General features: G+C 37.2%; 1 protein-coding gene across 2 annotated transcripts in view; it reads right to left on the bottom strand.

Annotated features, from left to right (window-relative positions):
- Positions 1–26,773, bottom strand: part of TTC39B (tetratricopeptide repeat domain 39B) — a 79,311-nt gene that overhangs the window by 5,798 nt on the left and 46,740 nt on the right. For both annotated transcript variants that reach the window (XM_085043653.1, XM_085043654.1), the window contains 15 exons: positions 20,724–20,828; positions 17,559–17,690; positions 15,631–15,707; positions 14,451–14,518; positions 12,416–12,480; positions 12,145–12,250; positions 10,739–10,804; positions 9,016–9,124; positions 8,097–8,164; positions 7,950–8,009; positions 7,486–7,647; positions 6,352–6,443; positions 5,930–6,050; positions 3,821–3,932; positions 476–593 (listed from right to left, as the gene is read on the bottom strand). In XM_085043653.1, coding sequence (XP_084899779.1) covers positions 476–593; positions 3,821–3,932; positions 5,930–6,050; positions 6,352–6,443; positions 7,486–7,647; positions 7,950–8,009; positions 8,097–8,164; positions 9,016–9,124; positions 10,739–10,804; positions 12,145–12,250; positions 12,416–12,480; positions 14,451–14,518; positions 15,631–15,707; positions 17,559–17,690; positions 20,724–20,828 — 1,461 coding nt within the window. The remainder of the gene's footprint in view (positions 1–475; positions 594–3,820; positions 3,933–5,929; positions 6,051–6,351; positions 6,444–7,485; positions 7,648–7,949; positions 8,010–8,096; positions 8,165–9,015; positions 9,125–10,738; positions 10,805–12,144; positions 12,251–12,415; positions 12,481–14,450; positions 14,519–15,630; positions 15,708–17,558; positions 17,691–20,723; positions 20,829–26,773) is intronic.

Raw genomic sequence — 26,773 nt, 5'->3', positions numbered from 1 at the left:
ACAGCTGGTATGGCTCTGACACCTGAAGTATTTGGTAAATCCGTAACACAGGAAAAACAAGTTTGCAACTGAAATATATAACAACGTCTTATCTACATGGGGAAGTATTCATTACTGAAATATTAAATACTGAATAAAGAAAAACAAACAGGAAACCCATATTAATTGTCTTTGCTTGCAGACAGCTCTGCAAATGCAATTCCAAATGTATTTGGATATGGTACCTGACAGTCGGACTTATTTAGTCTAAAAGAACAGATATCTAAAGCAACAATAAGTGATACATTGCTATAGAAAAATACAAGCAAAGTTTTCTGGGTCTCTAAGTACTTTCAGAGGAATTTTAATTCCAGCATCTTAACAGAATATTTAATTATTCAAAATTCTACCATGAGAGCAAGTACCGGAGTATCAGCAATGTCACCAAGAGCAAGAAAATATAAAGGTTTAAGATCTATTTCTGTTATTTTTTTACCTTTGAATTACTTTACTGAAACACAGTTCAGCTTGCATGAGTCTTCCCAAGTGTTTCAGGCAGAGGCCTTTCAGTAGCTGCAACATGCACATATCATCCCCATAGTATTCATTGTGATCTAACAGCAAAAGTGAGATAAATCAAACCATTTAAAGACATGAAAAGGAAAATTAGATTTTCAGTAGGGAATATGTATTCACACTCAGAACTTCATTTCTCATGGTTTATACCTCAAAATGTACATAACCTTCAGGCACAATTTAAAATACGGTCTACTAAAGAAGATGTGCCCATGACATCCATACCTTTCTCTTAAAAGAAGGCATAGAAGAAATAGGAAGAAATTGAAACATCCAACAAACAGGCATAAACTGTCATTAATTAAGGATTTCTGTACTTGCAACAGCAAAAACTACATTGAGACAGAAACCATAACACTATCTCAATAGCTTCCCCAGTTATAGAGCGCTGGCAGACCTCCAGCAGCACCAGTAACCTTAAAAAAAAAACCCCACGAAACCACACCATGACTGCCTTACAGAACTCTTCAGAAGCACCATTTTGCAGTAGCAACTCAAGAAACCATGTTTATTAGTAATTCTATAATCTGTAATGTTTAAGAAGCCTCAGTAGTAGTGTACAACATTTGAAAAATTCAATAAAGCTGTATGTTCAATAGGACTAAAAATACCAGATGAGAGAGGGTGTTTGAGTTAATTCAAAATTTACTTAACAAGTGTGATCCTTTTTAGTTCCCTTAGTTTGTAGCATGTGCTGGTACAAGGAAGGAAAAGAAAGAAAAGAAAACACATATGGATAGACAGATGGCAGCATATACATTAACAATTCAGGAAGCAAAACACTCTCCCTTCAGATCGTGTTGTTTACAACTAATTACCAGCTCTCTAAGGTCACATTAATTTTTTCCTTAATAGTCTGCCAAAGAAATCCTACGTAAACAGTTCTGAAACATGCAAGACTAACGCATTTTAGAATTCAGCAAAGTGCTTTGCCACTACATTCAGCATATTTCTGTCTGTGTTTAAATCCAGAAAGTCTTGATAGATTGTAACTGACAGACTGCGCTTTTAGTGATAGCAGAAGTGCAGTGCATGAGTACTTCGCATTTCACTTGTTTAACTAGGCTAAGGTATTCGATTCTGCGACTGTCTCCTGAAGGACTCATTCATTGAAATTACTGGGGGCCTTCACTGATGTCAGTAAGGGCTTGCCAGTCTTTAACAACTTCAGCTACTATCTCCCTGTTATTTCCCAAAAGAATAAAAGCTATTATGCCAAAACATTAACACTAAATTACAACAAATACACAGGCCAATTTAATAGAGACAACCTTGCAATAGATGTGGGAAAACCATCTTCACAACTGCAGTGCTCTACACCAAAGGACATATCATTACCAGAAGAAAAAACATGCTAAAAATGAATTTTTCTTTAGTTACATATTCCTTTTTTATATATTAGAAATTAAAAAACTGAAAAATAAGATTTAAAAAAATCCTGTTAAAAAAAGAAAAAACAACAAAAACCCCCCATCTCTAATGTTTTCCATTTGTTCCTGCTACCATCTCTATTTTCAGCTCTATATAACATAAAATGACTTTCAATCCTTCAGAGATTCTCTGCTGTGCCTGTTCACATGCAGCAAATAAAGAAAAAACAGTTCTAAGAAGTCTCAATCCCTAAGTGACCTTTGTGTATAATCAACACCCTTTTTTCAGCACCTTAGCAATCCTTTGACGCTACTACTACTAAAAACTGTCTCTTAATATTATATTGTAACCTTGTCATACTCTGCTAGCAGACTTAATCACTTTTTCTTAGGGATTCAGCAGCAACTCTGGTAATCAGAGTCTTTGTCTTCTCTGATTCCGTATCTTTAAAAGCAGACCAAGGTCACATATGTGAAGTCCAGAACAAAATTACATTTGACTGAAGTTCTTGCTAAAAAAAGACACAAAGTATATACACTTCCATATTGTATTCTTTTTTGCAAATAATGAATTTCCTTAAAAAAACATGGCACTTTTATTTCCATTGCTTCTATTTTGCTACCTTGTACATCTCTACTTAGACATTTGACAGGAAATTTACTTCACTGTTCAATGGATGGGCACCTCTAGTACAAGCCTCTGCATAATACAGAACTGGATTTCCAAAATGTTCTGCCAGAACCCTCCATGTGGAGCTCACGGGAACATTACTTTATTTGCAAATATCTTGCATATCACTACACTTTCATTTTAGTATCACAACAACAAAAAAAGGAAAACATTTAAGCTTTAAAAGGCACACTACTGATTCTGGAGAAAAGTGAAGAGCAAAAAAAAATAAAGGAACTCAATTCAAACGCAGCCTTGCAAGTTACTCTCATTTAGTTTATTATGCCACCCAGATTTGACCATTATATATTTCTTGCAAGTCCTTGTACAACTTCTTATGCATTGCTTCAATTTACATCATAAACCATACTTAGATATATGTTATGTTTCATAATTGCTGTTTTAACCATTAGTAAAACTAAGATGCTAAATTGTTGGTAAGTGTGACTAAAGTCTGGGTTCAATAGAAATTATTTTTAGTGAATTATCATTAAAAAAATTTCACGTGCAAAATGATAATATTTATTCATTCTAAAAAAGCTCAAAAGAGAATTCTACCAAAAAATTAACACGACAGGTGACAGCACCCACCTGAAAAAGCCAAGTACTTGTGCAGTAAATCAGTTGCAATAATGGAATTTAAATTCTTTTAGGAATAAGTTACGGGCTGATTACCTAAATATTACCCCAAGATGCAAAATCATGGTCAAAGTTTATTTAAGTATGCTTTATTTTACAACTAGCAAACGTGCTTAATTTTGCCAGAAAGTAAAACAAAAAGCTAGATAAATTCATGCATAGCACTTCATTGTCATTTTTTATACTTCGTCATATTCTACACAGCAAGTGCTCTCTGTAGCAAAGCTAAGTGTGATACAAATTGGTTTAGAGAGAGTGTTCTGCAGACATTTAGGACATTAGCAGATTATGGTCCAAGAACACTCTCAAAGACCAGAACAGCTAAGCTACAGTAGTCATGTTCTGTAACAAATAACCTAATGTCCTTGAGTTTTCTGTATTTGTCTGCAGCATTAATTGAGCTGGATCAAGTATATATTGAAGAACCACACCTAACTTTCACATGGCTCCAAAATTTCCGTACTTGGACTTAATTAGCACATTGTCCACGTCAACACTTACTTGGCAGAATATTAGAAGACAGAATCACAGAAAAATATCAGCATTTCATAAAAGATTATTAATTCCACCTTAATTGATCACTTACTAGTTTCATTTTGTAGAGCAGCTTCTTCTTTTTCAATTGTTACCAGTAAGTTTTCAGTGAGGTCTGCTCTTTTGCCCACAATTGCAAATCCATTCCAGACATACATCATTTCCTGACCAAAAAAAAACAACCCCAAAGAAAAAAAAAGGGTAAGACAAACTCAAGGAATTGCATCAATATTGAACTAAAGAGTACCTCTGAAAAGGCTGTTGTGGAACATTTTGAGTACATAAAAGTACTACCAAAACTTGTTTTAAACAATACAAAAGGTCTATGAATAGAAAAGCAAAAATTACGTTGAACGTGTGTTGACAAAGATAACCTGTGTTTCTAAGTTTTGAATGTTTTGACACCATTTAAATGGATTCTACTATCATGTATTTTCACAGATCTTCAAAAATTAAACTGAACAGATTTTATCACGTGACAGTTTACCATAATCCACATAACACATCAGCAAAACTGGTTGGTTTAGGTTCAACTTGTGGCCTCTGCTGCATGAACTAAAGACTGAGCTGCAAGTAGTTTCTTTCTAAAGAATGGTAGATAAATTTGGTGTGCATTTGAGTGCGTGCATGTATGTACAGTATACTTTTATAAGTACGCACCCAAAATCACTCTTGTGTTTATATATCTATAGATGCTCTAATCTATAGACCATTATCTTCCATACAGAACAAAACTGGAAGTAGATACAACTTTCTGCATAAAAATGTGGTTCCAGTAGGCATATCCAACACATGATTTTAATACAATTTCTACAAAATCTTGTTGGAAAAAAGCCAAGGCAAATCCTGGAAACAAATCTTTCCAGATGCATCACTACAATAGTATGCAATATGCTAGGTTTGATACATTACCACACTGCAAAGCTTAAAGAGAATGCCAACGAAATGCCAGGGTTAATGCCAACCAAAAGGAGCTTTGCCAAAATCTTTACTCAGTCATCACAAACTAGGGTATTATTTGTTCTACTGTAACCACACCTCTGAAATATGAAGCCCAATGTCAATACAATACATTTTTGAAATATTTCCACTTGTATTTCTATTGTAAATATGTGGGTTTTCAGAAGGAGAAAAAATCCAGCTCTATGAAAGTCTGAAACAGTGTTATTAACACCACCAACTACATCATGCTAGATTTGTTTCAATTCTGCAGTCCTGTCTAACTTGTGCTTACTGAAATACACCATACACCATGTTTGGTTATGCCTAATCCATGATGGAAACATTCTTAAATCAAAAGATCCTGGACTTGACAGCAAGACCAAATATATACACTCACAACCTACAAGCAGTCTGCTGTACAAGCCCAAGACAACTTTATCACTTAGGTCCTCCACATGCAATTTAATATAGAATGAATTTTAGAACTGGTGAATTAATTTTCTTTTGACTCCTCTTTCTATATCAATGAGCGGTATTAACATAAGAAACTCATTGAATTATGTTTTTCAAGTACAGCTGTTGGTAAATGGTGGATGTACAAAGATTTTAGCACACATACGAAGAGTGTCATTGTGGTGCACATACGAACAGACTGTGCAATACTAATGCCTCTGAAGTTAAAATATCGGAAATTACAATAGATTTATAAAGTATCTTTAACTTCTGCACATTTTACTCAGACTCATTATAAGTAGAAAAAACAAAAAGACAAAAAAAAACAACCACCACTCTTCATTTTCATCAGAAGAACAGAAAGTACTGAAGTACTCCTTAACTTCCTAATGAATCCAGAAGACAAGGACTAAGATCATGCCAACCTAAAGAATGTGAACGCAGGTTTCTAGCTGAAAGGAGGTTTACAGCCTCAGGGGGCAACAGCAGTCATTCTCTATATGACTGAACTTTCAGTCATATAGAGAATGATTGCTGGCGCTTGTTTTGGACTGGCGCTTGTTTTGGACTGCTCCTAGTTGGTTGTATGATCCAGCCCAATACTTTTCACAAAAATCCCACTGCATGAATGCAGTACTTCTTAAAAAAAAAAAAAAAAAAATTAAAATGCAGACACATAATACCTGACAATATCATTCCTTCCCTCTATAATGAAGTATACTGATTTCTTTTCTGTTTGAAAAGGATGAAAACAAAGAACAAATACCAAGGCAGGTAGTATCAGCTTCACTGGTTGAGGACATGCATAGCGTCGAGCTTTCCTTACTGCAAACTTCTCAGTTGGGATAGACTTTCCTGCAATTCTCTGTTTTAGACCATCCACTTGTCTATGAGAAGGAAAAATGGAAAACAGAAGTTGTTTATGGGTATTTTTTTTATCTCATTTCAGTTAGCAAGATTTACTGTTTGCCTCTGAAGTATAACATCTTAAAATTTCTTTACAGCACACAGAGCACAGCTGTTGTGTTGTGTATATCTTTGCTGATAAAAGCAGTATTTTAAATATTTTAATGCTAAAAGCAAAGAGAAAAACTGAAAAGTTTATGGTTATAAGCAGGAAGTAAGTCACAGAAGACAGAGGCACAGGAGGAAAAAGTGTGCACATCCAGTTGCTTTATAAATGTTTACCTGAATAAAGACACTATGTCCTCACCAGTCCTCTTCAAATCATCCTCAGAAAGCATACACAGAATTGCTGCTTTCTGGAATACATATATTGCCTATTTCAAAAGGAAACAGCATCATATTACCATATCTAATTCACTGCTTTTAATCAATACACTAAGAACTTAAATCTCTCACTCCAATTGCTGCAGCAAAGTGTTTCCAATAATTCTCAGGCAGGTACAACTATAAAAGTCTAACATTCCTTTTGTCACATAGTTAATGCTTTAATTTTATTTTCAATGTATTTAATAATCTTTTTCATTAGTTAGTCAGAAGATTAAAGGTGTCTCCTGCAAAGAACAGAAGTTATGAAGCAAACCACTGTTAAGGAGAGGAAGTTGAATGATCTAACTGTTCTAAAGTCCATTACTGTTATTATATGATCTATTACATGTACAGACATGCTTGAAAAAAACCATGTACTGATTCAAGGAGAGTTTAATAACTGGGTTATGCAGATGAAAAGAAACATAGAGCCATAATTCTGTCCAGGACATTTGCACTTCACATTGAATATACTATTCTTTTCCTCTTTTACTAAGAATTAGATGCGTATTTTTTTATTAGGCATAATAAAACAGTAATCTATACAGGAGAAAACAATAAAAAAATTATTGACCCACTGTGCTTAGTTCATACTTTGAGAAACATTTTTAAAAGGAAGTTATCTGATAGCCCAGCTTTTCTTGTGTGACCCTGTCCCCAGCAGCCTTCCCATTTTGTGTCACAATGCATCTGCTGAGTAGGTGTGTCTGTTTCTAAACAACAAACACAATTTCTTCAGCCAAGTTTTACTAGTGAGTGTCAGAATTTGACTTGAAAGACAAGTTAACAGTTTTCCCATCCCTTTTCTTTTTCTCAGTTCAGGCAAGGACCTCTGTTTTTGGCCAAACCATTGCTGCTTATGGCTCTGGTGCTTAAAAACATGAAATAAAAATTCATCCTTAACCACCCAGTTAAAACATTTTGGTACCACTGTGTCTCTGCTTATGAGTTTCACAAGAAGGTAAAAGTGACACTTATTGTGCAAACTGAAAAGTAACTTTAACTGTAGAGACCACTGAATATTACAACAATGTCCACCTGCCAATTTACCTTAGACCACCTGCTCTCTTTGCTGAGCAGGTCTGCATACCGATATGCTTGAAGCCAGTCCTGCTGGAAGGTGTAGCACCACATCAGTTCCCAGTAACAGAGATGATGGATCTGTTTCCACTCTTGCTGTGCTGCTATGCAGTCTTGGAACCTCAATTGTGCCTATGAGTAGTTAAGGAAGAATGATGAAAACTGGCTCAATTACAGCTCCATGTGAGACTCATGCCTAATTACAGAGCAAATTCTTACCTAGCACCCAGGTGGAGAACACCTGACAAGTAAAATGAGTTAAACTTCCCTTTCAGTCTCACTTAGGGAGGACTGGAATCAATACACTAAATGTTAACAGGGGGAAGACCACAGTTATCAGTCCAACTAGAGTATACTTAGATGAAGTAATTATTTTTTCCCCTCAGGTTGAATATTAAACTAATAAAAACCTTAGAAAGACAAAACTGATTTACCTTTTCAAAATTTCCTTTCAGTACATCTATTCTGGCAGCATAAAATAGAATAATGGAACCCTTGAAAGGAGATGGTAAAAATAATCAGTTAGGATTTTGAGCTTAGGGAAGTACATTTCTGTTATAAAATTTACTGAAAATACGCACATTGGGAAATTTCTGGAGGTAGGGTTCAAGGAGAGTGTCTGCTTCCTGAAGGTTGGCTTCCCCTGTACCTAGGAAACATAACAAACCAACCTCAAAGCACTTAAAAACCCCCAAGTTTCACACATTAAGATTTTGTTTTCAAATCATATTATGACTGATAGATCAATGGATTATTGCTTTTATGTGAAAGCAGAATTATTTCATCATATTGTGTTTCTATAACACTAAATTCTTGTCCCAAAGGTACTAAGTGCTTTTAAGATACTAAATGTCTAAGTAGAAACAGACTAGAATTATAGGAATATTCTATAAACTGTTCCATTGTAGATCCTAGTTATATTTTTAAATCTCTTTAATTGCTTTAGCAAGTTAGGAAAGCGTTCCTCAGCTGCCTCTTCTAATTTTGAACTCAGTAATGAAATACAAGTGACACTGGAAGAAATGAAGTTCTCCTTAATTTCATGATGAGCCTGAGGGACAAGGACTAAAATACTTGAAATTTAAAGAATGTAAAAATATATGGCAAAGAAGCATACAGAATTAATTATGACTTTTAGCATTATGTGGCAAAAGCATTTAATTCTGGGTGTATAAGCTTTTTTCTGGAGACAGTTTTCACAATATCTGATGTTAATTTATGGATAATGACTTTTCTGAACTTAATACTGTTTTACAATATTTTGCTGTCACATGTTGAAACAGCCATGCAAATGGAGCAAGATGTTGGTATAATGCTATCTACCTATCTGCTATCTATGTTTCTGAAGACATAGCTTTGTGACAGATATTAATTTCAGATCATAATTAAGCATACAGCAAACTCCTATTTGGCCACAATTTTGAAATTCAATTATAAAAATAAATCACAATATCTTAGATAAGGTGTAGCATGACTGAAAAGCTACACAGTGGGTCTCACCAAGTATTAAGGAGACGTAAGTATGATAAACCAACAGGGTGAAAGTACACAGAATGGCCCTCAAACTGCTGCCAGATGCGCCTTCCCGTAGTTGGCAGAGGCCCAACTCCTAAGAAATATCACAAACACATGCAGAATTAACTATGAGTACACAGAGTTACTATTAATTTTTTCTGGCTAACCAAAATTCAGTTTTCCTTTCAGATGTAAGTATTCCATAATTCAGCACTTTATCACCTCAAATCCAACACAACCCTCTACCAAAACAGTTCTATCATAGCTAAGTGCACTCAGAAAGGAGAAGATTAATCTAACTGAATAAAATCACCCATGCATTTCAGTGCTCTGGTGAAATGGGAAATCCACAAGAACCATGCAGGCACACAGGTCTACAACCCTTCCCCATTATTTTCTGACTATGAGCCTTTCAGAATAGCACCCTTCAATCTACATTCGGTGGGAAACTACCACAGCTGTTGCAGTGCTACTTGTTGGTGTAAAGCTTCCTTCACAGAAAACCTCAATTATCCTCAATTCTCTTCCATCAAGTCAGCCACTGCTTTGGTGGTTCTGACTAAAATATTACCTCTGCTGATACATAAATGTCTAAACACAGATCCAGATTCATGGAACTTTATGCAGCTCTTAACACTAGAGACTTCCCTTACTCTCCAGTTTAGACCCACTACATAACAGTTTGACGAACTGGGGGATGTTGAGATGAGCTCAGAGCTTCCCTGCTCAAGAGCAATGACTCTTCAGAACCATAATTTTGCCTCAAAACAAATACTAACACATCAGTTTATTGCACAGCAATTTGACGAATTACAGGAGAACACAAGCATCACAGCAAAACGCCTGTGATTATATTCCAAAATAGTTTGTTCTTTTGTTTTCAGCCTTTATTGCTTTTTTAGTCAGGGAAAAAATTGTGTACTATGGAAGAGCTTCAGCTTGAACCAGGTCTTTCAGAGGGAGAAACAGAATGAACAGGTCTCTAGTGAAGTCTAATTTTACAAAAGGAGAACCATATTGTGGACAAGCTAACAGCGGTAAGACCATATGGACTATATGCTACCATATGCAGCATTAATAACTTGAAGTTTAATTATGTACAGTTCTGTGGGTTATTTTGTTAGGGGTTTTTGGCTTGGATTTTGGTTTGGTTTTTTTTAGTTTCTTATGGGCATTTAAAGGAGTTTTAAAGAGCTGTAAAATACTTAAAAAACAAGGCTAGGTTTACAGAATAAGGCTAAGGCTACAAATTTTTTTCTCACCCATGAGAGAAAGATGGATTTAGAATCCAGGCTGACACACAATATTCAGAAATTCTTTCTTCCAAAGAAATGGGCTGGGATTTTGGGTGGCAAAACACAGAACCATGATTCTTCCCTCAGTTACTGGTATGAGAGACATTAATTTCTGACTACATCAACTAGAAAAGAAAGGTGGTATCCTCTACTTCAGGATCAGCAAAAGGATAAAAAATTGCATCAGAAAAATCTCCTCTGAAGCAGTCTGGTAATTTCCCATGGTTGTTAAAGAACAGGGTATCACCCTATGTGCTTTTGTGCCTGTATCATCTAGCCCATTTATCTTATTAACAACACTAAAATACTCATAAACAATAGAGATTATACTTTTACTGTGAAATATATTACATTAAATCCATCCAGTCTTTATGTGAGAAGGTAATTTGAAAAAACAGTATCAAATCAAATACCCTATTGCCAGAAAATCCAATAAATTCTAAAAGTCGGAGGATCCTTCCTGGTAACAGTGACAGCATCTGAAATATAATTAAAAAAAAAAAAAAAAAAAGGATAATTAAAAACATGTACACTTCAAAAAAAAAAAAAGTAAAATTGCTACAAACATGAACCGAAAAGGCCAGCTACCATGTTAAATGCTATTACACTTTAGAAAAATAGTCAAACACAAAACAACTTGAAAGTAGACATGCATGCTCAGAATTCTGATGACCATCCAGCACGAAAAAAGCAAGACAGAGTCCAGCTGTGCTTCTCTAGAAAATGACAGATGTTTCTATCTTCAGCTGGTCAGAATTGCTTCAAAATTGTGGGTCTTTTGGAACACAAGTATTATATCTATTTTAGTATTATTTACAACCAACAACTGTCATCTTCCTGTACCATTATTTCATTTTACTGGTAGTATCACAAAAGTATCCACTTGTTCCTCCTGTGGGAGCACTGAACTAGCAGATCAGCAAGCATAATGGTTTTAGAAATACTGGCTGCTACTATCATCTTTTAGCCCTATATTATAAGCACTTTTGTTCCCTCTGTAACTGCATCCTCCATATCCCACACAACAGAAAATGTATAAACATTATAACCACCTTTTCTGTGAGCATTAAGCAGAAGGTCTACTTGAGGGTAAATTTTTAAAAATCTCCATTCACCCTAATACCTTCTGCCCAGACACCTTTTGTGTTAAGCCTCCTAGTCAGAAGACTCCATGAAGAATAGGAGAGATCAGAGCATTTATAAAAACAGTTGCTTGAATTTTAAAGACTAGTGCTGTTAGACGTGAGTTCTTCTGACCATACTCAAAATCGGCCATCTCCAGACTAGAATGATACAGAAATTAATATACTGGCAGAAATCAACTTTCACTGGTGCCACGACAGATGTGAAAAGGTAACTGTAGCAAATTGTAAAGAAAATGCAATTTTCTTTTGCACAATCTCAGTAAATCACTGTTCATTCTTCTAAATATAATCATCTATGTGAATCTAGAGCAAAAGAATGGGATACATGGGGGAGCTAGAATTAAATAGTCAGTCCAGGTATCCTATAACCAACAGCATAAGCATCTTAAAAATTTCTTTTACGCACAGGTAGATACAGGTGCTTTTCCAACTTCAGATACACATACGTTAGCTACTCCCAGAGAATGAAACAGCTCAGAATAAACCAGCAGAGACATCTCAGAAAGCATGCATGCCAGAAGCCTCTACTGTTTTCATATTGCATAAAACCTCCAAAGCCTGTGCCTCCATATTACAAATGTGTAAATATGCAATCAGTTGCAGTACTGTATATGCAAACAAAACAGTCCTATAGAATTATCCCAATGGACTTTCCATAGTGGAAGAAATCATACCAAGTTGAATGCTCCAATTCCAAGCTTCACTCCTCCTTCAAACTGGTAGTAAGTTTCAATTTTGCTTTTGTTCCCCTGAGTCATCTGTAGCACCTGATGACATTCTCTTGCGATGGAGAAAAAAGAGAGGGGAGGGGAAACATAACATAGAAATTATATTAAGTATAATTACTATGATTGCTAAAAATATATTTCTGTTTACTTTGGGGGCATTAATGCCACTCAAATTGCTTACACCAGTGTTGAAACTAAGTGTTTTCTAAGAGCTTACTTGTATATTTGGTAACTCGTCCTAATTTTGAGGCCACCTTTGATAAAATTGATCATATTTTCATCCTGGAAGAAAAAAAAATTAATTGTAAAATATTTTGCATTCAGCTATTACACATAACACATACAATAAAAACTTCCAGCTACATTTATATTTATTTCTAAGTTAACGCTCAATGGAAACACTAAAAATGTTTTTTGGTTACTAGATGCACCTCTAAGACTGACATTAACACTTGCTTTAAGCTGTCATGGAAACACCTCTTTGCTGCATGGTACAAATTTTAAAACTGAAGAGAGAGAGGGGAATAAGAAGGTCAAAGTGTCACTTTTAGCAGAATTCGCAAAGTATGTAAGTGAACCAAGAAAGCTCTCCACCAGATGGTGCTGTAGGAACTGTTTAGAAAATTTGGAAATGGAGATTGTCATAAACAAACCTACAGAAACTGGCAGAAGACAAACTGAAGAATCCCCTGAACAGATGAAATCCCACCGCTGATCAAAAGTAACCACACATATTAATTAATATATGTGCTTACTAACCTCTAGAAAAAATCAAAACAAAGCCACAATGTACTCGCCATCAAAACCAAATTCCTGAAAAGCAAGACTGTATCAGTTCAACAGGATGGAATTTTTTCTCCTAGAATTCACACAAAAGGGGAACATGTGCTGGCATTTCAGAAATGCAAATTTAAATACCTAGGGACTGTATAAACGATGTGCAAAATGAAAAAGCACAAAAAAAAAAGCCTCAGAACAGTGAACCAAAGGAAATTCGAGCTTTTATAGAAGGATCATCATTTCAAAAGACTTCCTCTGCTTTGTCTGCAAATCTGAACACCCAAATGTAAGTGTTTCAGTAAAAGCATTCTAGTTCCCTCTTTATGAGTGATTACATTTTTGTTATCATCATTCTCACATGAACCATGGTCAGCCAAAGATGAAAAACATGGGACAGAACAGCAATCAGCAGAGTGGGGTATTACAGTCAAAAGCAATACAGAGGTGGTGTTTTAGAGGAAAAGACACATCTAAAGGGGTTTTTATGATTTTATACAGTTCTAACCTCCTTCAACAACTTTTTCAAAATTCTTTTCATGCTTAAAAAAGATGCCACCCACCTAACAAAAATAAAGAGGGTTGCTTCCATTTGGTTAGTAAAGGAGAAAGCCAGTTATAGGAAAGACTGGTATTCCACTAATAATATTTCCTGACACTTCTGGCCAAACAGTAAACCAAGTAGTTTATAAATATTTGCCAAAGGAGTTATTTGACCTTAGTATCTGTGTTCCTCGCTTGTTTCTCTTAATTTATATTGGAAGAGATTATCTAAAATATATTGAATAAACATTTGTTAAACACTCACATATGTTTAAAAAGTATGACTAACAACTCCTGTTTTCAGGAATCAAATTTCAAATTGAATTTGAAAACTCTGTAGTATGAAGTCCCTGAACCACAACCTAAATCAATAGCATCAGACAGCATAAAATACCAGATCTTTCTGTGAGCTGTACCTTCAGCAATGATAAGGCATGTTCATTTTATAGTCATTCATCACTATATTATTCCTGACACCACAAAGTGCATAGAGAGCAAGACGGAATTGGAAATTATATGTGTGTAACAGCGAAAGGTTTGTTAGCTGGGAAGCATTCTACCCATTAGTGCAAAAAATTACTCACACTTTCAAACAACACACTTCCTCATACTTGAACATATTTTTATACAAGCACTAGACACTGTCCTATGTGATACAAATAATTTAAACATACCACCTGTATAAAATACAATATACCTGGGGGTGATACCTTGGTACCTGAATATCAATAACATCTCTAGTTGTTCATAGAAACAAAGAGAGAACTTTGATGAGCAGCACAGGATTTGCCATACTTCCAATCACTGCCATGAAATAATATTCACTAGCAAAAGGTTTGTTTTTAAATAGCACATCTATTGTTGAAATTATGTTTTACAAGTACTAATTTCTCTCCATTACACGGCCACACAAAATCAAAATTTGACTTTACCTGTACGAAGGTGAGAGCTGCTTTCTGTAATAAGCATTCAGCATAGCAGATTTCAGCATGCATTTCCTCTATATAAGAAAGAAAAGTTATTTAGTATCAGCAAAGTCATTGTCAATATTGTCTTCTTGGGGTCAATGGAACGAACAAAATGCTGCCAAGACAAGAAATAAAAAAAAAAAAGCAAAATTCTGCTGTTGCCATTTTGATAACTGCTGAGTAATAGCTGTAACACACAAATCCCAACAGAATTCTTCTATTTCCCTTCTTCTCAGACAAAGTCTTGCCCGAACTGACCTTGGTCTATGGCAAAAGCTACTTGACATTCTGGTAGATAGTCCCCTGTACTTTTCATTGATTCTAAGCTTAACTGCCTACAGCAACGAAGCCTTTCAGCCCTCCTTCCATGTCTTACAAGAAACTTCTGGACACGAATGTCAACCCTCACTGAGGGTTTTCCTGCGTCCACTAAGACATTATGAACAGGTTTTCACCAAATCATGCTCAACAAACTGAAAGCCCCAGGCAGACTTTCTGTCTTCATGCAGCACTAAAGTACATTTGATTTAACACACATGACACGAGTTGCTCTGCACCCATGCTGCAAGACCAGCCACATGCACAAGGCTGCTCTATGTACAGTGCATACGTGGTGAGTTTGATGTGTCCAAGTATTAAAGAGGATTCTTGTGCCAGGTTAGAAAAAAATGCATACTTGATTCTGCCCGAATCAGAAATAGGAGATCAGCATTTTCAGAGCCATGAACAATGTACTGATACCATTTCCCAAAACACCTTAAGGCAAAACAGACAAGCACAAAACTTGTTAATATATTCAGATTCCAATGCAACTAATGACAAGGATGTATTCTCCACATCAATGATTCTTTAACTTTTGGGAGCTGTCTTAAGTCAAAAAAAGGAAATTTCTCTTCAGTCCCACAATGTGTTGTGAAAGGCATTCCTTTCTTAATTCATGCATGCTCAGAGACAAAAAAATTGGGCTGAATTCCCCACTGAAGCTTTGCATTCAAATTAGAAAAAAAGAGATTATATACATGGTTTATACGTTTATTACTGTAAGACACTGGTCAAGTTAGAGTTAAGCAATTTTGTTCACATTGGTAGGGTAGTTTTGAGCTTTTTTCACTTTTTTATATTAACCGTATTATAATCCACTTACCTTCACTCAACTGATCCACAGTCTGTTTAGAAACTAGATTGGACAAGGATTCCACCACTGTGCTTCTCTTCCTGAATCTAAGTAAGTTGTGCACGGAAGAAAAGAAATCCATATATTTCAACACAAACCTGAATTTAATTATTGGAATTCTTAATAATTTCCAACCAAAATTTACAGAGATTCTTAGCAAAATGATCATTTGCCAACTGTTTCATTTCTTTCAGTAGTCTAAAAACTTCTATGCTTCGAGGCTAAAAAGCCTAGCAAGAAATGAATGTTTGTAACTTCAATTCATCTAGTTTAAATGTATGATAACTTCAACCCCACTTCCACTCATCAGCTGCAGAGTTGTCTCTGATGCTGGGCAAGACACTTGAGCTGGACCTTGAAGTTTTATGAGTTGCTTTTTTCTGTTTCTTAAACTTGCACTCAGAATGAAATAATCATAAGGAGCTCAGTTTTCAACATAAAAGCTTCAGTATTTTATGGTGGTTTATGCCAGATAGAATACTAAAACAATCACATATTTACTTTCAAGAGATCTCAACTGTACATGTATTAATTCCAAAAATTAATTTGTCAACTACTTACAAACAACTCAGCTTTATGAAGAAGCTAAAGAAGGAATTCTACATTCAGAAAATGAATTCACTCTGTAAGCCAGGGAGTCACTGATTATAAATACAAAGCATTAGCTTATTATATGTTTACACTACTCTTCACACTGACAATTGTGGTATTCTGAAAACAAGATTGTAACACTACACATTAACATAACGCATACAAGAAAAGAGTCAATTAATGTACACGTAGTTCTGGTAATTCTTCACCTTTGAACGTTTGATTGCCTTTCTCTTGCATTTTTATGAGTTTTGCAATAGACTAGACAGAGTACTTATGAATTAAAGTTCATATCCTGCAGAGATTAAATTCTTTATTGAAGCTCTCTAGACTACAGGGATATCTAATCTTCAGACATACTAAACAACATAGTTCAGATGAAACTGCAAATTGATAGCACTCCTGAAAAATATGAAGGAACTGCTGATCCTTTCTTTTCTTCGACAGTATCTGATAATTTTTTCTCATTTCCTTTGTTGGTTTGTTTTTTGGGGTTTTTTTGTCATTGCTAGGATGATGATGGTAAATCTCTAAACTAACATTTGGCACTCATTTCTTGGGAGACAATTTGTGAAAAATTATGACCTAACCAGTATGATGAACTGGTAAAGCAGAAATAATTTCTATTTTTGTCAGAAGTTTGTTTAACATTTTAGCTTTTACAATCCATTTCCTACTTTTTTTTTAATTAAAAAAAATTATCACTAATAACTTTTATTTTTTATTCTTTTTCATTATTGTTCAAAGAAAGACCAGAGGCAAAATGTTCAGTTGCAATAATTTCTGATGTGAGTAATAGCTCTTTAATTTTAAGGTAAGCTAAACACATTTGTAACAACAATAAAAAACCTAATTTGGTTTTTAGAAGAAATCTTAGAACAAGCTTAATTGTATTAGACAATTGGTTCAACTTTTGGAAACAACTCTTTAAAATAGATTGTTTTCATGCGGAAAGGAAAAATTCAAAATATAGGCCTTCAAATGGTTGGAAAACAAAAAGTTACAGCTGGCAGTAGCTCAGACAGTTCAATCATGTAAAGTCAGCTTATGTGTAGGTGACATAGTGAACCAAGCATTTAACTAACTTTAGCAGCTATTAATACCCAAACACGACAAGTCTGTTGTTTCCACAACACTATGTGGAAAAATATCCTCACCAGTAATAATTGTGTAGAGGGACTTCACCTTTACAAATTTAGATCACTATCATACATACAAGAGTCTGCTTTAAAAGCAGAGAACAAGAGTATCTCATGAAGAATGCTTATTGGATTTAGTATCTCATAACAGTCATTGCTTGGGCTTACCTTTGGCAGGTTTGCAAAGCTTCCTTCATTGTAGAAATTCCCATTTGTATATCCTGCTGTTCAAAGGTCATAGCCGCTTGCATAACTAAAATAGTGCTGTATCCAAGTGCATGGTACATACTATCTTTGGACCTAGGGAAAACAAATCTTGTGCATTTAAGCAACACTTTACACTACAATACAAAACTAAATGCAGAGGCACTCATATTAATTTGTGAAAAGACAAGAAAGTGAAAAGAAGAATTAAGCATGAAAATAACAGACATCATAACATAACCTAGCAATAGCATCTTCCCATGGATGCTACAGTCTGCCTCCACAGGACACTGTCACAGTAAGTTCCAGAAAATATCCCACTAGGGTTACACAAACATTTACACAACATTAAATACCACTTATATTCCATTGGTATATCTATTTAATTTAGTTAAGCCTTGACATAAATACTCATTCACATACTTCCACTTAAGTAAGGACTAACTAAGGTTCTTCTAACATTATTACATGATCCAATGACAAAATGCATTTTGTGTCATGGAAACATCAGTACACACATTTGCTCAGTTCAGCATAAAAGACTACACTGAACTAGTGTGGCTTTCACAACATAATTATACCATTACAGAAGCAATTGTTGGAAAGTGCTTAGGGAGATCACATACAATTGCAGCAGCATTATTGCCCACATTATGTCAGGCAAACTCAGGTTTTGCCTAACGAAGTTTCATGTTGTTCAGGAAAATGAAGACTGCATACTCCTTTTGCAGCCACTGTGGGTACTGTAATAGTGATGTACATTCTCCCAGTGTCCAGTTTCAACCTCTCAAGCCTCATCTTGTGGAAACTTGTCTCTTGCTTTACCATCTGGCACTTTGGAGAAGCATGCCTCTGCAACTTTCCCTCAGCAGATCCAGACTGCCACTAGATTAATGCCCAAGTCTCCTTTTTGTCAAGCTAAACCAAATCCATCTGAATGAGTCATATGTTCTAGATATAACATATCTTCTAGATATGCTGCTAGCTCTCTATTGGATCATCTCCAGTTTCCTCAACATCTTTTCTTCCTTCTAAAACAAGGAGCCAACTACCAAATGCAGTTTTGAAGGCAGAAATCTTAAGCAAAGACAGACCTCTGGGCTAAGTTTTTATTTCTCAAATACATCAACACCCTACAATTTTTACATTATTTAAGGATTTGACTTTCAATAAAAGATTTTTTCAGTAAAACAGTTGGGCTTTTTTTATTTAAGGCAGCTTTTTGTTTCTCTGCTAGGATAGACCAACCTCTGTATTACACTAAATAATAAGCTCAGAGTTTATTAGCAAACAGCAACTAAAACAAATAATTTGCTGTACATAAAAACACTAATACAAAACAAGGAGGTTTTCTGTTTTACAATGAGGAATGAAATATACAAAAAAATTTATGCAATATGTGTGTGCATGTATCTAGAAGTACACTCAGACACAATCCTTGCATGCAGAACTTATTTTGCAATAGTACCAAAAATAGTTTTAGCACACACACAAGTGCAGGTGGCCTTTCTCAAAGCATTGCTCTATTACAATGAACACTACACAATGCTCAGAAAAGAGTGCTTGACCCTACCTACAGCTACGTTCAAAAGATGATATCTCTGCCTACCACCTTCCTCACCTGAGCTCTCCATACCCCTGAAAGCAAACACTTGATAGCTGTGTCATCCTTCTGAAATTTCATTTAAAGCTGTTCTTGAACTGTTCATACAACATCAACACATCACTTTTAATCCATTCTTACTAGCACCAAACTGCAGAGCAAGAACATTACCTTGCTCTGTTAATATAGGCTACATATCTCTCTTGCCAGCACATCCCTCAATATAATGACATGCTTCTTTCTGACGCACACAGGAGAACAGCAGATGTGGTTCAGATCCCAGTCCTAAAGATCAGCCAGCCAGACTGCCTCCCCACAAAGTCACAGATAAGATAGGTTTCACTTGTGAACCTTTCCATATTCTTTAATTCCCTACATCTGCACTGCCATGCTTTTCTTCTCAGTAGAGCAAAAGCAAGAGGGGAACAAGCAGAATTAGTCAGATGAATGAAGGAGGAGCTTAAAGATAAACACACAGACTCAAACACAATATAAAACACAACAAAAAGAGTATTCTGGAGTTTTGTTCCAGTTCTTCCATATTGTCAAATGTTGCAGTGGCCTTGGCTCAGATAAGCTTGGAGGCAGATATACCTGAGGAAGGGCCCTGGGTCTGAGGAGACCTTTAGCTTAGGGTGACAAAAAGATGCTTGCCCAGGACACCTTGCAGCTGGCCTCCTTAGTATGCATCAGAAAACAAGAGTATTGGTTTTTGAATTTCTCCTCCTCTTTATCCTATATGGAGTTAATAGCTAGAATGTTCTACTCTGTTCCTTCTACCCGAGATTTACTATTGGTTTTCAAAGTTCTGTACCCTCCCTCCTTGTATCCCCATTCTGTGGCGTCCCTGCCAATCCTGCATCCCTCGCGTCCCGGGTGGTTCTCCCATGCAAACTACTCCCATCCTGCTCCCCCTTCTTAACCCCGCATTCGGCATTGTTCTGGGCTCTACACGTCCTGGATCCAGCTTGCTTCATCCTCTTCAGCCCTTCCCACATGCCCTCGCCGCCCCACTGCTCCTCAATAAACCACTGGATCCTGACCAGAGAGACTACGTTTCTTCAATTGCCTTGTCTCCTGCCTGTCTCTGTCTCAGAGCCACTCCACTCCCGCACCCGCAGCACCCACAGCAGCGCCCAGTCCGACACGCGTGAGAGGCTCGCGGTGGCAGCCTTCTTTCGTGTGGTTTCGGGGCTTGCCGCCTTTCCCAGAGCAAGAAACCACAGTCAAAAGCAGTTTCATTGTAGAAATTATTTGATCAAAGATGCATTTGAATAAGGTCTTGCTCCCCAGCTTTTCCCATCTAAGTTAGAGAAGACAGCTTGAATGATAAACACAACTCAGTGCTTCATCAACAGTTTTTGAGCTAGTGTTAACAACCCAAAAAATAAATAAACCCCAAATATGGAGAAATGCTTTTGGACAAAAGAGAGTAAGTTAAAGTTACTATCTTCAGAGCTTTAATTACTCTTCAGGGACTAGATACTACCTGTTTACAACAACTTCAGCAAATAACAGAATCTCACCATGGACGAAGCAGTTCCAATGCTTCAGAGAACTTATTGTTCAGAAATAAGTTCAGTGCCATTGAACATTCTTCCAGAGCACACTTGAGATCCATCTTGGATGCCCTAAAAAACAGATTCGTAGTTTATTCAAACTGTACATATAAACAAAAAATGGAAATGTATCTTTTCCTTATGTAACACAGAAGGTCTTTTGTAGCAATTTTGTTTTATTTCATTTTTAAAATTTAGCTTTTCAAAAACAAGTCATATGCCTAATACTTTATCTCTGCTACACAGGTGCACCCTCTGCATTTTAAGTGATGTTGACGGCTTTGTCCTCCTATTCTTACCAGAAAATTTCTCAAAATTTATCACTGTGTCCAAGCTCTCAATCTTTCCCATCAGTACAAATGCTGTTCCAGACTCTATATTCATATTGGAATCTCAAGAGAGGTGCTAATATATTTTCATTAAAAAAGCAGTAACCAGACGCTCATTCAGCAAACAGGTATACTAAAAATAGTCCTGTCAGAGACCTATAGCTATGCCAAAAACTTCTGTTCACCTTAATTCACTTCAAGTAAAATCACTTGCACTTGCTTAAGCAGAAACCCATCTAAACAAACCCTTTCTTTGGCCAGTTCTGCCTGAAAGACTCAGGAGCACTCACAAATTATTCCATGGGCCAAATTGGGCACACACTGGACAATCATGGTAGTAATGTACAGCTAGAAGTTACACAGCCATCAATGTGCACAGCTGGATCTGGAAAAGATAGTCTCTCTACAGCTTTAAAACAACAGGTTTAAACTAGATAATGGGCTTTATCCAAGTAAGGTTAAGCAGTGGTAAGCAACAGATCATGTCAATGAGATAAATATTTAAGTACTGACCAGAAGAGAAGAACTCTAAAGGAGGAATTTAAGAAGAGAACAGATGAGTGCAGCTGCTCTAAATCTAACAGTAGTACACACAGAGAACAAAGAAAGAGGTGGACATGAAAATATGACTGGCAGCTCTTTTACCCTCCACAGAACAGTGTTAAGGAATAAAAAAATACTCATTTATGAAGACCAGAAGTCTTATAAAACATTCCATTTTATTAGCTAATTCCAGGAATACCATCTGCTAGCAAATAACTGCCAAATAACTATTTTTAGCTAGATTTAACGGCTGATTTTTTTTTCTAGTACACAAGTAAGGACCTGAGTTAGTCCTTCAATAACATCCTCTCTACCCACTGTGTGTTCCCATGCTTCTATATCTTCATTTCATATTTGTGTTTAACAGAACTCCTTCACTCAGTTCATGTCTAGTTAGGTAACTCCTTCCATTTGCTCTGCCTTTCCTGCTAGGAAGAATGGTTAGCTGCTTTCAAAAGGTTTTCAAGAAGGTAGAAAAAAATAGTGGGAGGAGAGTGGGGAAGGGAAATTTTCCTTCTTTTAAATACCAGATTGGCAGTGGTTGTCTTTAGGGGAGAAATAAAAAAAAAACACCACCATCAACAAAACACCAGTAACTGACATTCGTATCTACTGGACAGCAAGAATGAGGTTTTATTCTTTCATACTTGCACACTGCAACTATTTTGAACCTAGTAGTAAAGCAGTGGCCTGTTCCAAGTGCCTCCCCATACAAACGCCAAGGTCCATACTAAGCTGTGCAGAATCTTCAAAATTACAGAGGAGAAGTGGCCGTTTTGGTCTTCTCCACCTTGCAGCATCTTTACTAACTCCGTGGTGGGCCAAGAACTCTGTCAACTATGTTAATAGAAAAACCCAATGCGAGGCCATGATCTGCTACACAGAGTATGGAGAACTACAAACAGTCATCTGAAATCAGAGAAGGAAGAGAATGGTAAGTGAGACACATATAATCATACAGTTCATAAAGCATTCTGAGGGAAGGTGGATCATTGATAACTACAGGTAATTTAACAATTGATTACTGCTTTATACACCTAGTTTCAAAGTATTTGTGTTCAGCCTCCAAAGAATATGCTTCTCATATGGGAAGAAACAGCAGAGAAATAGATTAAAGTACTCCACTTTAAGTAATAGATTACAGTACTCCACTGCTGTAGCATTTTTCCAAAGGCAAGAAGCAAGGTGTAAGAGCTATGTTTTGTTTCCAACTGCTTTACTAGGCCTCATCTGAGTGAACAGAAATACATTTCCTATACCTGTATGTTGTAAATCTCCACACTTCCTACCCTGCCATCAGCAACTGCTGGAATTTCCCCTCAAAGAAAAATCTAATCTTTACTTCATTTAACATAGCCATGGACATGATGGCATTTTAGCTGCAAGTGTGGAAGGTTTTCCATCAGGCTCCCTTTCATACCACCAGCTCTAGTATCACCACAGTATATATCAGCATTTGCAAAATTATTCCATACAACAAGGTTCCATAAACAACCTGCCACCATGTTAAAACGATGTTTTCCTAATTAAATGGGTAAGCAGCAGATGTCTCCAGCACTTACCACTTTTTTTCCCTCTATTACAGGCTAGTTCCCTGCCTATATGTGACCAAAGCCTGCACACAATACAAACACTATTCCTTAAGTTAATGTATTTACTGTTCCCTACATCAAGCACGCTTATGAAGTTACTCTGCCACTTTAGTTATAAAACTTGGGAAGCTAGTTTTCTCAAACTGTTATTTCTGATAAATGAATCATATTCTCTACAAGAGTGCCTCATTCCTGTTTCATTACTCTTCACATATATTTTCTACTGTTTTCCCACATCCTGCAGCAGAGTAATTTAACCAGAAGGATTCATTTCAACTCAGATTCATAACTTGATACCAGACCAGTCAGAAGAAAGAAGCACACTGACTCAGAAGCAACTTGGCTATCTCTGCTGGCATTTCTATGCAGAGGCTCAGAATAAGCACATTTCCTCTTCTACTCCCAAAACATCACAAACCAATTTCTACAGCAAGTTATCAGACTTATGAACAGTTCAGCCAGTAATGCTGACTCACACTCTCTTTGTGACTCATGTTATTTTCCTTCTATCTTATTTTTTTCCTTACCATTTTCCTGGAACTGTCAAGAACTTTACACATTTTATCACATTGGATAAGCACATTCTTTAATTTACCCCACAGCAGATTAAATTAACACTACTTCAGTGACATTATTAGGGATTTTACACCTAGTAATGTTACTACGGATTTTACACCTGGGGTCATGGTTTAACCCCAGCTGAAAGCCAAGCCCCACATAGCAGTTTGCTCACTCCCACACCAGTGGGATCAGGAAGAAGACTGGAAGGGTAAAAGGAAGAAAACTCATGGGTTGAGATAAAGACAGTTTAACATGGAAAACAAAAGCAACACAAGCAAAGCAACACAAGGAACTAATTCACTGCTTCTCATGGTCAGGCAGCTTTTCAGCCATCTCCAGGAGAGCAGGGCCCTATCACATGAAATGGTGACTTGGGAAGACAAATGCCACCACTCCGAAAGCCCTCCCCTTTCTCCTACTTCCCCCCCACCTTTATGCACTGAGCATTATGTCATAGGTATGGAATATCCCTCTGGGGACCCAGTTTGGGTCACCTGCCCCTGCTGTGTCTCCTCCCAGTCTCCCACATATAAGCAGTGCCCTCCCCAGTGTGGCAACATGAAAGGCAGAAAAGGCCTTGGCTCTGAGTAAGCCCTGCACAGCAATAACAAAAATATGTCTGTATTATCAACCCCATTTTCAGCACAAATCCAAAACACAGCCCCATACCAGCCACTGTGAAGAAGGTTAACTCTACCCCAGCCAATACTAACACTTATCCACCCCTTATTCTACACCCATTATGTCACACCAAGTTTTACGCTTCCCAATATCCCATCGCCTTCCCTACTTACCTGTTTTGACAGATACATACAGACATCATTCCCCTAGTCTCTGTCAGGTGTAGGAACACCTCTGTCAAATGTTCATAAAATGTCCACCAAAAACACACGTTTGTTGAATCCATGCAGTCTGTAACTTTGGCCTTCATCCTTGGTAACAGCCTTTCCAGTCAGGCGATGTCTTGCCACACTGTAGGAGCCCATATAGGTTTACCCCCAGGCTGCCAGTTATTCCACTTCCATTGCTGCCACCACCCCCACAGGGCCACCATCTATTAATCAGTACAGAGGTAAAAGCACTGACCCTTTCTCTCGCTCAGGGACATCTAAGGCCAACCAGATGGCTTTAATCTCTGCAAACAGACTCAATTCTCCTTCTCCTCCAGCAATTTCTGTGACTTGTTATAGTGGACTCCATACAGTTGTTTTCCCACAAGACAGAAGGATTCATCAGTAAACAGGGCATATTGCTTCTCGGTTTCTGGCAATTTATTACACAGCAGGGCCTCTTCAGGACATGTCTGGTGACATCCCAAAAATCTTTGCCTTTGGGCCAGTCCCTGATTAGATCTAACTTTCCTGGATTTCAAGGGTTTTCTATCCAAACTGTTTGTATGATCAGTGCAACCAATTTACTTCATGTAGCATCTGCTGCACGATGCATAGAGGAAACCCTCCCTTTGAACATCCAACTCAACATGGGTAACCGTGGTGCCAGAAGCTGTGTTTCAGTACCAATCATCTCTGAAGTGGCTCAGACACTTTAAAAGCTACCAGCTTTTCAGTTAGAGTATAGTAGCCTTCAGATCCTCTGTACGCTCGACTCCAAAAACCTAAATGTCAGCCTCAAGTCTCCCCTCCTGCTTTCTGCCAGAGGCTCTAAGTGGATCCGTTCTTCTCCAGCTGCAACAAAAAAATACATGTTTTACATCTTGCCCTGTTCAGACTGGCCTGAGGGATAGAGCATGAACTAACTCCTACTTGATTTGTTCAAAGGCTTGTTGCTGACTCAGGGCCCCATTTGAAATCATTCTTCTTCTTCCAGGTCATTTGATAGAGAAGGCTTATGATCAGACTGCAATTTGGAATGTGCATTCTCCAAAATCCCACAACATCTAAAAAAGCTAGTGTTCCTTTGTGTTGGTAGGGACATCACTGTTACCTTATTAACAACATCCATTGGGATCTGACAGTGTCCATTTTGACGTTTGATTCCTAAGAGCTGGATCTCCCTTTGCCTTACTCTGTTTTATGGCAAAACCAACTTTTAAAACTATTTGGATTATTTGCTTTCTTTTCTCAAAACTTCTTCTGCTGTATTTCCTCCCAAAATGCTATCACCAACACATTGCAGGTGTTCCGGAGCTTCACCTTGTTCCAGTATAGTCTTGACCAGTCCATGGCAGATCATACGGCTGTGTTTCCAACTCATGAGCAGTCAATTCCAGGTACTAATGGACACAGCTCCAAACAAAAGCAAACTGTGACCTACACTCTGCTGCCAAAGGGATTGAGAAAAACACAATAGCAGTATCAATTGTGACACCACCCAGCTGCCTTTAACTCCAGCTCATATTGAAGCTCCAACACAACCAGTAGAGCAGGACTCAGAGTTGGCATGACTTCATTCGGGCCACAAGAGTTTACTGTCAGCCTCCATTCTCTGTTGGACTTTCACACTGGCCATATGGGGCTGTTAAAGGACAAGAAGGTCCTGCAGATCACTCCTTTGAGCTCTAGATCACAAATTTGCTTATAAATGGGAATTAAAGAGTCTAAGTTGGTGTAATACTGCTTCTGGTGCACTGTTGTGGCAGCAATTGGCACCTGCTGGTCTTAAACAGTGGAACAAGGGAGATCTGCAATTTCCTCTACCTCCAGGTCAGGTATACCAAAAGCCCACCAACGGCCTTTTGAATCCTTGAGATACCCTCTCCTGAGATAGTCTATGCCACAGATGCACATACCTTTTGGTCCCAACACAATAGGGTGCTTTTGCCACTCACTCCAGTCAGGCTAATCTCAGCTTCCGATATAGTCAGCTGTCTGGATCCCCCTGTCACTCCAGAAATACAAATCGATTCCATCCCTACACAGCTTGATGACATTAGGGTACACTGTACTCCAGTGTCTACTAAAGCCTTGTACTCCTGTGCAGCTGCTGTGCCAGGCCATCAAATCCACATAGTCCAATAAACCTGGTTATTCCT

This window comes from Lichenostomus cassidix, chromosome Z (assembly GCF_008360975.1).
Source record: "Lichenostomus cassidix isolate B80296 chromosome Z, HeHo_3.0, whole genome shotgun sequence".
NCBI classification, from domain to species: Eukaryota; Metazoa; Chordata; class Aves; order Passeriformes; family Meliphagidae; genus Lichenostomus; species Lichenostomus cassidix.
The sequence above is the reverse complement of the archived record's forward strand: the minus strand, read 5'-3'. Positions and strand labels throughout refer to the sequence as shown.